This window comes from Squalius cephalus, assembly GCF_949319135.1.
Source record: "Squalius cephalus genome assembly, chromosome: 1".
NCBI lineage: Eukaryota > Metazoa > Chordata > Actinopteri > Cypriniformes > Leuciscidae > Squalius > Squalius cephalus.
In genome coordinates this window covers 39,666,637-39,678,055 of record NC_137122.1, presented here as the reverse complement: position 1 = coordinate 39,678,055, position 11,419 = coordinate 39,666,637, and the positions used below count along the sequence as shown (strand labels likewise).

The 11,419-nt window shown below is 35.9% G+C and overlaps 1 protein-coding gene across 1 annotated transcript; it reads right to left on the bottom strand.

Moving 5' to 3' along the window:
- Positions 1-1,216: 1,216 nt before the first annotated feature.
- Positions 1,217-9,997, bottom strand: gfap (glial fibrillary acidic protein). Its single transcript, XM_079893879.1, has 9 exons — positions 9,438-9,997; positions 5,746-5,806; positions 5,577-5,672; positions 5,119-5,280; positions 3,715-3,840; positions 3,384-3,604; positions 3,260-3,303; positions 3,089-3,174; positions 1,217-2,392 (listed from the first exon to the last, which is right to left on the bottom strand). Exons 1-9 carry the CDS (start codon positions 9,932-9,934, stop codon positions 2,351-2,353), a joined length of 1,335 nt encoding a protein of 444 aa, XP_079750005.1. The 5' UTR covers positions 9,935-9,997; the 3' UTR covers positions 1,217-2,350.
- Positions 9,998-11,419: the final 1,422 nt, after the last annotated feature.

Genomic DNA, 11,419 nt, shown 5'->3' with positions numbered 1-11,419 from the left:
GAACATTTTTGTTCAGAATGCTGTCACCTTTAATTTATGCATTTTAATCTCACTGCTTTGATTTTAACGTCATTAAGAATCATTTGACCCCAAATTATGAGTAAAGTAATGAAATGAGTGCTGTGTTTATAATATTAATTCTTCCTTCTGCCAGTGAATATTGAATAGTATTGACATCATACTGCCTTTTGTTGACCCAGAATGAGTATGTCACTTTATGGTCCCAAAAAAACATGCCGTTATGTACTTGTAGGTGAGATTTTTCACATTGTAAAACTGTGAAAATATTTCAGGTTGAGAATGTTCTTTGGTTTTGAATTTCATTACCTGGGAAGGATTCATTATCTTGATATCCAGGGCATCGAAACCCTAAATAAAAGCAAACCTAGTTCTACTTCTACAGTAACCTAACTGTCCTTAATTGTTAAGGACATTGTTAATCAATTAAGGACTAAATTAAAAATAAAGCTGGGATTTTATTATATAATTAAATCATGTTTTTCATTTGAGGCAAAAAGAAGACTAGTTTCGGTCACTTTTATGCCAGTCATTGTTGTATCATTGTGCACTTGATCATACTCACCACTGCTATATGTACAACAGAGTTGGTTGGTCGTCATTATCAATACGCAGATGTAAACATTGGTACCTGTTTATTTATAAATCAATTTTGGGTCTATTGCCTCCATATCTTTGCTCTCTTACCCAACACAAACCTGTTGGAGTTTATTCTTTGCGCTCACAGGATTTGTATACCCTCTCAATCCCACTCGCCCGAACTGAATTTGGACAACAAGCTTTTCGGTACGCCGCACCCAGTGATTGGAACTTTTTACAAAATAACCTGAAATTGCAGACCCTGGTGTCAATGAATATTTTTAGATCTTTCTGGCCAGGCACTTCTGTAAAAGAGATTTTTAATCTCAGAAAGTTTTATCTGGTTAAATAAAGGGCAAAAAATAAATAAAAAGAATAATAATACCCTGACAAAGACGTGTAATTCCCTCTTACCATGCGTGGGATCCGCACTCTGTCAGTGACCCTGTCACACACGCCTGTCACTCAAACCTTCTGCCCCCTTGACATGTTCACATGTCACTTCCTATTTCGTTCACTTTTGAGTCTTTATTGAACACTCAGAACGCATCAGCTGCAATGATTATGCTGTTTTGTTGAGAAGTCCTCTTCTATAAGCAGACACAAGACACTACCGAATAAAAATTATTTTTTATTACTATTAATGTTAGTCACCACAATACAGTGACATCCAATTCAGTATGCAAAAGTAGTGAGAAAGTTAGCCCTCCTCGGTTGAAAACATAGCTCAGTGTTACCTGGCAGTATTATCTCACAGTAAAGGTGGTCACATTAGCAAAATTTTGCATGCAAAAAAAAAAAAAAGGATCCATAATTGTCGATACATCTTACACAGATGTCACTTTCAAACCAAGTAGCTTTTTGTTGGTCAGTGCAGATAATTTACAAACATGAGCGTAATCTGCACAGGAAACCTGATTGCGTGTATTCCTTCTGGAATGAATGGTAAATATGACTGCATCTTAAAAAAATATAACAAGGTATCAGTGGCAAAACTCCATTAATTCATCTGTTCATATGATGGGTAACACTATGTTAGATGCTTATAATGAATTTAGTAAGATAATGTTTTTTTATTGATTAAAATGTACAATTAATATGTTTTCTATAGGTCAATCAAGTCAACAAGCAATTTAAAACATTTTAACCTGGGTCCAAAGAGATGAGTTAGCTACTGTGCAGAAACATTGTGCATACACAGTGAAGGAGGAAAATATGCATAGCACCGCTGACAAAATCCATCATCCCTTTAAAACTCTCACAAAGATCTTGCTGTTATAGTTCCCTTCTGCCTTACTTTAACACTGACCGTTCCGATTCAAAAACCACTTCTTCATCTAGTACATAATCCTTAAAGACTACAATACATTTCAGAACAAAATCTCTACAGTTTGTGCTTGACAAAAAACTATAATCCCCATGTACCCGCTCTGACCACTAGCAACATCATTTTCTACTTTCTACTTTCATCTTTCCAACCATGACTTTTTATGGCACAATCGGCGATAAACTAGTCTACTGTCATGCTAATACTCTTTGCCACAAAAGAGACAGATACAGTAAAGAGAGAAGCCCAGGAAGAGAAAGAGTTGTGTATCGCTTATTGTTGTTAATGCAATTGAATATAGTTCCCACCCAGTAGCTATAGACACTAGGAGAAAATAAGCGGGCAAGTTGGCAAGAAATCACATATTTGACCGCAGCATTAGTGAGGGAGCTCTTCAGTTGCAGCCGATCCAGTGTCTAAAACTGATTAGGGCAGATCCTTCCTCTCCGTAGTGGACTCTTTAATGATCTGTGAAAGAGAGATTGCACAGGTTAGTTTCAGCTGAAACGGAAAACACAGCAACAAAATTAAACGGATAAATGAACAATTCAGATGCTCAAACCAGGGCCCGCAGGGTAAAGTTGGCCTAAGATGATCTTTGATTTGGCCTGCCAAATCACTAAATGAATGTTTTATTTATTTTTGTTTTCTTTTTGCTTTGAAGTGTACAGAATATTAATGAATTAGATTTTTTAAAAATGGTTAGACTTTACAAAATTCCATTTGTTAACATGCACTAACAATGAAAAATAATTCTAAAGCATTTATTAATTTCACTTAATGTACATTTCAACATTTTGTATATGCCATCTGTTTGTATCTGTTTTGTATCAAAGTTGTATCTGTTAATATTATTTAAAAAGCTTTACTGTCCATTGGAGCTAACGTTAACAAATGGGACCTTATTGTAAAGTGTTACCAACAAAAATATATAAACTTTTACATAAATAGATATAATGCAACATTTGCATTTGGCCCATGACCCTCAATTTTTCTGCTCTAATGCAATGTATGAAAGATAGAATGAACGAATCAATAAATGAACAAAATGATCAATTATTCCATCGTGCTGTGAGAGAGATAGTTATAGATAGAGATAGATTATGTTATGATAATGGCTATTTTTAAAGGTTGATGAACAGCGTCCCCTAGCAGCGTGTTTACCTCTCCGTCACGAGTCTCAACAGTTCGCACAACTATGCTCCTCTTCACATGTGCCTCAGGAGTCAGCTTAGTGTCCATGCTGGTGTCTAGCAACACACACACACACACACACGATTAAATAGAGAAATTTAAATCAAGCTGTAATCAACAACTGGATGATGAATTACTCACCTCTAAACTGTAAGTTGGTGAAGTTCTGCACGGGAACAGTGATTCTAGAAGAGGTGGGAGAATATTAATTGAATCATATTTGAATTAATTTAATCAATGTGGTTCATGCCATTTCTCTCCTCACCTGCTCTCTTCTCCTTCGAGCAGCTTCCTGTAGGTGGCAATCTCAATGTCCAGGGCCAGTTTTACATTGAGTAGGTCCTGGTACTCCTGCAAGTGTCTGGCCATCTCCTCCTTCAGCATATGGATCTCGTCCTCCAGATGAGCCACGGTGTCCTGGTAACCGGCCGTCTCCATGGCGAAACGTTCCTCCATCTCTCGCAGCTGACGCTCCAGGGACTCGTTCTTAAAGATTTGAGAGGATTTTAATGCTGTCAAGTACTGTGGTCTACAGTCATGACTGAAATTTTTGTTGTTCTTAATAAGTTTGGTGGCAGGTGAAATGAAACACTTACAGACCCACGAAGAGATTCCAGGTCACAGGTCATGCCCTGAATCTGCCGACGATACTCATTGGCCTCCTGCTTAGCTTGTCTCAGAGCCTCTCCGTTCCGATTGGCTGCATCAGTCAGATCAGCAAACTAATAAAATACATTTTTCTTATTTATTTACTTACTTATTTATTTACTTATTTATTTATAGTAATACACTAAAATACGAAGCCCCGCACATGACGTAGAAAAAAAAAAAAAAAAATTATATATATCTCATTGTTTCCAAACTTTTGACCGGTATTTTATATATATATATATGTATGTATGTATGTATATATATATATATATATATATATATATATGTATAAATACCGGTCAAAAGTTTGGAAACAATGCGTTTTTTTTTTTTTGTTATATTTTTGAAAGTAGTCTCTTAATCTCACCAAGGCTGCATTTATTTGATAAAAAAAAATGCAGTAAAAACAGTAATACTGCAAAATATTATTACAATTTAAATTAAATGGTTTCTGTTGTAATATATTGTATATATATTTACATTTTTTTTATTTATTCCTGTGATGGTAAAGGTGAATTTTAAGCATCATTAATAATAATAAGAAATGATTTTAGAATGATTTCTGAAGGATCATGTGACACTCAAGACTGGAGTAATGATGCTGAAAATTCAACTTTACCATTAAAGGAATAAATTACATTTTATAATATATTACAACAGAAACTAGTTAATTTAAATTGTAATAATATTTCACAGTAATAATGTTTTTACTGTATTTTTGACCAAATAAATGCAGCCTTAATGTTTCTGACTGGTAATTTGTTACCACAAATTATGAATTTGTTCCATCTTTTTAGTAAATCGTGGCTACGTTGTACTAATTCACTCCCTCATTTTGACTGAACTAAAACAAGGGAATGAATCATTACAATGTGGCCATGATTTAGTAAAACCATGTCCACAATTTAACTAAAATGATGGAATGAATTAATAAAATGAGGGAATGAATTCTTAATTTTTGTATAATATTGCCACACACGTCATGATGACATTCTACACAAAAAAATGGTGTAGAAAAAAATTTTCACTCAGAAATTGCTAGTAAATTTCACAATTAATTACAAAGAAATAACTTTGATATAACTTTGAATTAACATTAAACATGAATTTTTGAAGAAGACAGACTGAAATAGTATTTTCTTGTAAAACACACTCCAATAATCTTTGTTTTATTCACAACTTTGAAAAATCAATTTTTATAGTGGGTGATTTTATAATATAAATTGTAATGTATTTGTTTATAACTATAGTCTATAACTATAAAATCTATTATATAATATTATAAATAAAATGTTCCTCTAAAAGAGAAAATCCACTAAGGGGAATGCATGCGTGTGTGTTCATGTAACCTTTGAGCGATACCACTCCTCAGTCTCCTGCATATTGGAGGTGGCCATGGTCTCAAACTGAGCTCTGATCTCCTTCAGGGCAGTGGTTAAGTCTGGCTTAGACACATCCAGATCCACATGAACCTGTTGGGCCATCAGCTGCTCGTGCAGCTCTCTCATCTCCTACACAGAGGAAGAAAGAGGATAGAACGCGTTAGAGAAGTTTCCAGGTGAGGGAATATAATGGTTTTTTTACAGCACGGTGTCCGATCAAGTCTGATTTTTACTGTCCACGCTGTCATTTTGCAAGCGATGAAATTGTGAATCTGTTTGTTCAGTCAAAGTCATCAGAATCCATTATAGCTACAAATAGCCATATTAAATGAACAGATTTGAGACAGATATGGAGTAAAATCTAAGAGACAGGGAAGAACTGAACAGATGGAGGTAGTGAGGAGAGAGTGGGAGAGATAACAAACCTCCTCGTGAACCTTCTTCAGGAAATTGATCTCATCCTGCAGAGCATCAATCTTCCTCTCCAGCTGTACACGGTTCAGAGCCGCTTCATCCACTTCCTGGAATCAAAAGTGAGATTCATGACAGCAATATGCTAACTCGTGAATGAGACGGGAATGGATTGTTTCTTACTTGTCTGAAGGTGTTGAGGTTATTTTCTGCCTCTTGTCGTAGGGCAGTTTCATCTTGAAGTCTGGAAAATGGATTAAAAAAAAAACAAAAAAACAAAACAAAGAGTTACCATTCCTAAAGTGAACTTTCTCACAACCTAAAAAGGATTCTATCCTAAGTTCAACAAACAACTGTAACCACATATTCAAGATTTGTGACCAAAATAACCTCAGACCCAAGCATTGGTGTATTTTCTTATTTCCCCTCCATCAGGTATATTCCTGATGAAGGTCATGGGACCGAAACATTGTGAATAAAACTATTTTAATACGTGTTAAAAAAAAGTGAATACAGCTATTTTTATACATGTGCAAATATTGATAGTGTACAGGATTTTTTTTTTAGTTTTGATTTTTGACTTGTTTTTTGGTCTTTTTTCCCTATGCACCTATCTATCACCTGCAGGTGTGCGTGGGTAATTGTTGATTGCTTATTTTCCCTCTTAAAAGTTTTTTTCTTTATATATATATATATATATATATATATATATATATATATATATATATATATATATATATATATTAGAAAGGTTGGGTTCTAGTTATAAAAATTGTGATGTTCATTCACTTTTTTGAAGCCTTCACTTAAGCAGCATTGCCAGCAAGCTATATTGATCTCACAGTGCCAATGACTCACTTATAAATTGATTTTGCCAAGTAAGACATGATCCTGGATCAACATATTTTGTTGATCCTGGAATAACATTCCTGTCCTAAAATGTTGTCCTTACCCTATCCTTACCCCTAAACCTAACCCTATCCATAACTTTTCCCTAAAATCAGAGGGAAATGATAGGTGAATAACACTGATGTTGAAGGCACCTCACCCTGGTTCTAAGCCTAAACTTCATAAACTGTAAACTTGTCCCTCAAATCTGATTGGTTGACTGGAAAGTTGTTCCAGGATCAACAAAGATGTTGATCCAGGAACATGTGGTACTTGGTGAAATCACATTCACCTGTCGCCATCTACTAACGATATAACCTGCAGAAAGATTGAATGTTCCCACATGAAAACTGACAGACTGTCTGGAATGGTTGCAGAACAGTTGCCCTCCAGGACTGAGTTTGGACACTCCTGACCTAGACATATAGAATAAAAAAAAATAAAAAAACATAAATACAACTAAAAATGTACTTGTGGTAGGCTTCAATGATGTTACAACTAACCCAGAGTCCATGAACTAGCTCACCTTCCAGCTAACAGCCAAAACATTAGCACTAACAACTTGCATGACAAATATCTACACAGACACACAATAAACATAATTTAACTTTGATGAGTTACAACGCAAAAATATCCATAACAAAAATAAAGGAAGTTAAAAAAGTTTCTTACATCAGAAAAACTTGTTCTGCTCTAAAATCTGCTGTTTTCTCCACAGGGCTCTTCGTTCTCAAATAAACTGACTAAACCGAGCATGTCTGAAGTTGATCAGGTGATTTATAACTTGTTCCTGATTGGAGAATTTGGAAGTGTTGCAATTAACCCATGTTATAATAATCCCGGTCTCCCTATAAAACTTCTCTTTAAAAAACACAAACAAACAAACAAAAAAAACAATACAGTTAATTCTCTGCTATCTGTGATGACATGAATGTTATTTCCCAAAACCTCATTCCTAAATAGTTATTTGTGATAAATCAGTCATGACAGCTGTAATGAAAATGAAAGGCTCCCAGTGGAGGGGACCTATGTGGTGTGGTGTGGTGAGACCTGCAAGAGGGGGCAGGACAGGGTTCAATGGATCACTCATGCATCATTAACTGCTCACACACACACTGCAACAGCCACTCTTTCCCACGGGGTGGAGTACATGCACACCCTTTCATATTCTTCTAAACTGAGCAGCTACACCTGACACAAGCAGTCCAATATACATCAATGCAAACATTTCCAAATAAATAGTGCCTAGTATGAGCAAATACATCAAAAATAATCACCTTGAATTCAGATACATCACTCAGACCTAATGCAACTTCACTTTTTTTCTTTTTTTTTGTTACTATGGTCCATGAATAAAATTTTATTTTGCATCGCTATTACTGATGTTCCATCAAATATTAACAAGGAATTAAATAGAGAATTACAAGTGACATTTATATAAAAACATATACATTCTCATGTCTGTTCTATTTTATAAGATTCTTTGTTTAAGTCATCAATGATTCCAATGAGTTTAAAGTTGAGGGTTTGGAACTTGATTGAAAAATGGTTCTTCTCTCTCATACCTAACAACGGGGCATCTGCACTGGGTGGGTTCAGCCTTTGTGAAGCTGTGCTGAGGTATTGTGCCCCTCCCTGCCCCCATAGTACTCAGTGGATCAGGCTTTAGTTTGGCATTGTGGGATTGAATGGGAGCACGAAATGGAGAGCCTCTCATTGAAAATGGGTTTGGGTGCTATAAATTCACTAGTAACATTGTAGTTTTGGCAGTGATCTGGAAAAATGCTTAAGGGGCTGCAGTTGTTTAATTTTAAGAGAGTATGCACCCATAAGACAGCTGTACTTAAGGGCAGGTTAATAGATGGTGTTTCTTTGACATGGCTATTGAGCTGTTTTTGTGTCATTGTTCTCCTGTTGCTCTTAGCGTTCTTCTTGGCATGTCCTGGAATGCGTGACACCTCCACCCCAGCCAGACACATCTAATCAAGTACACCCTATTTACTTTGACAAGCTGGTTAGAGTGGTTCTAACTTTGTGTTGTCAATTGTTTTCATCATGACACCGGTAAATCAAGGTATCAAGGTATATTTTCCTCACTGGGTTTATTTTCATTTTTGAAAGTGAACTGATTAATTGTAGCTTTCAAGTGTCTGCCAATAGCATAAATGTGAAGGTAATGTCAATACAAGACAACTGGGATAATCAGAAGTTACCTTGAAGATGAAAGTTTATAACATTTTGAAATGTAAAAAAAAAAAAAAACATTATTCCTTCCCTTTTATATAATTTTTAGGAAAAAATAAAAATGTATGAAATTGCTTTAAAAAAATGCTAAGCATTTTTATAACTATATACATATATATGTGTGTATGAAAGAAATTTTGAAATAAAATATTATAAATATATATTAAAAAAAGTGTTTTTAATATCTATCTATAGAATTGTTTGGTGAACATTTTGAACTAAAATATCTATCTATCTATCTATCTATCTATCTATCTATCTATCTATCTATCTATCTATCTATCTATCTATCTATCCGTCTATCCATCTATCCATCTATCTATCTATCTATCTATCTATCTATCTATCTATCTATCTATCTATCCGTCTATCTATCTATCCGTCTATCTATCTATCCGTCTATCCATCTATCCATCTATCTATCCGTCTATCTATCTATCTATCTATTCCCAATATATATTCAAATAATTGAATATAAATACATCTCTATAATATTTAATTTCACGCGTTTTATTTTCTTACTGTTAAAATACTTATTTTCCCCCCCCCTCTCATAATTTCTGCAGACCCCTGAAACTAGTATGAAACCCCCTGTTTTAGACAAACAAGGTGCAAGATATAAAATATTTATCATTTTTATGTTTTGTTTTTGTTTTGTTTTTGTTTTCAAGTTGCATTGAAAATCCACTTTGCTTAAAACTCTGGGAGAGCCCTTTGAATGGGCATAGCACATCTGTCCTTACCTATGTTTAAGAGTGGCCAGGTCTGAGGCCAGGTTGTCCTTTTCTATCTCCAGTCTGGCTTTCCCAGCGTTGAGTCCGTCCACCTGTCTGCGAAGCTCCCTCAGCTCCTCCTGGTAGATGTCCCCCAGACGACTGGGCTCCTTCCCCCTCAGCTGGTTCAGTTCTGCCACCAGCATCTTGTTCTGCTGCTCCAAGAAGCGCACTTTTTCGATGTAGCTGGCGAAGCGGTCGTTCAGCCCCATCATCTCCACCTTCTCATTGGTGCGCGTCTCCCGGTACTGGGCCTTCAGCAGGGAGTCCACCGAGAAGTCCAGCCGCTCCCCGCCCAGGGACAAGCGTGAGGTGGACATGGTGGCTGGGCTGGAGGTGAGGTGGCGCGGGCTGCTGTGGAGGGACAGGCGGCCCGTGCTGAGGCGGCTGGTGATCCCCACGGACGGGGAGCCGCCCGGTGTCCCGAAGCGCTTTCGGTAGGATGAGAAAGCACGCTGGGGTTCCATGGCAGAGGAGAATGAGACCAAGTGTGGGTGAACTTTGGGTTTTTATAGAGAAGGTGGGGGAGAGAGTGGGGGTCCAAAGGGGAGGGCAAAGGCCAGGGGGTGTGTATGTGAGCCCGGAATTGTTTGTGCTTGTCCACCCAGTCTCCTGACTGCCTCTTTTCACTCTATTCGGTCTGTCTCTCTGGTGTGGGGTGCACCGTGTGTGGGGAGGGGACACAGCCAGTCAGAGAAAATCCTATTCATGCCACTGCTGGAACACATACACACAGGGACAGACTGTAACGGCACTGATATTTGACTGTCACTTCAATTCTCTCTCTCACCCCATAATAAAGTGCAGCTTTGTACCTCTTCTGAGTTAATTTGAAGTTCCTCTCCTTCTTGGTCACAGTTTTTCTGCCGTTCCAAGAGGGATTTTAATGATGTCACAGAACACTGGGTTGATTACGTAAATCTTCATTATAAATCGAAAGCTCTCTTTTGTGCTGATCTGGGAACATCACACACACACACTTTTCAGCACCACGGATTCATGTTTACCAGAATAATTTGACTTATTCAGCTTTACACAACTCACATTGTATAACTACCAAAAGGAATGTATTTTCCCAACAATCAACATTCTGTCACCATTTTCTCATCCTCATGTCATTCCAAACCTGTATGACTTCATTTTTCTGTGGAAAATGAAAGAAGATATTATGAAAAAATGCCTGAGCTGCCATAAAATTAAAGTTAATAGAGACCGGGGGATGTCAAGCTAAAAAAATAAAAAATAAAAAATAAAAAATAAAAAATAAAAAAGCACTGTCAAAACCACTGTTGGTATTGTTAACTAAAATTAAAACTATTAATAAAAATCCTTTTCGTAAATGGAAATAAAGCTGAAATCAAATAAAATATAAATATTAGATAACACTTTAGAAATGTGAAATAAAAATAAATTAAAGGTATAGAAATATAAAAAAAATAGAAACTAATAAAAATGACAAATTCCCTAATAAAATTACAAAAAAAAAACTCTGAAAACTGACAAAACAAAAATAATAGTATATAAATAATAATAAAATGATGTATCAAAGCATCATGAAATGAGACTATATATAAGTATTATACGATAACTGTGATAACAAAAGAATGTGAGCTAATATTTAAGGAAAATCTTGCCTCGAAAAGCTCATTTGACAAATGTTTAAAAAAAATGTAGTTTGGACATTTTGCTAATAAATGTAATTTATATTTATACATATTTATATTTAAATTAAATAAAAAAAAATCTTTTAAAAATATAAAAATGTAAGAAACATCCAGTCATAAGAACCAAAGACTCACTCTACTTGCTGTGCATCATTATGTATTACTGAAGCGCAAAAGATATAGGACACAAATGGTTTGGCTCATGCCCTCGTCAGCAATAGAGGAGTGTATCAGTGGCAGAGACACACACACAGCCAGACTGAAACAACGCATCCACCAAAACAGATT

Coding starts and splice junctions, on each gene's coding strand:
- gfap (XM_079893879.1), bottom strand. CDS start 9,934: ATGGAACCCCAGCGTGCTTTCTCATCCTACCGAAAGCGCTTCGGGACA. Junction 3,605..3,714: donor TGGAATCTCTTCGTGGGTCT/GTAAGTGTTTCA, acceptor CAAATCTTTAAG/AACGAGTCCCTGGAGCGTCA. Junction 3,304..3,383: donor CTCGAAGGAGAAGAGAGCAG/GTGAGGAGAGAA, acceptor CACCTCTTCTAG/AATCACTGTTCCCGTGCAGA.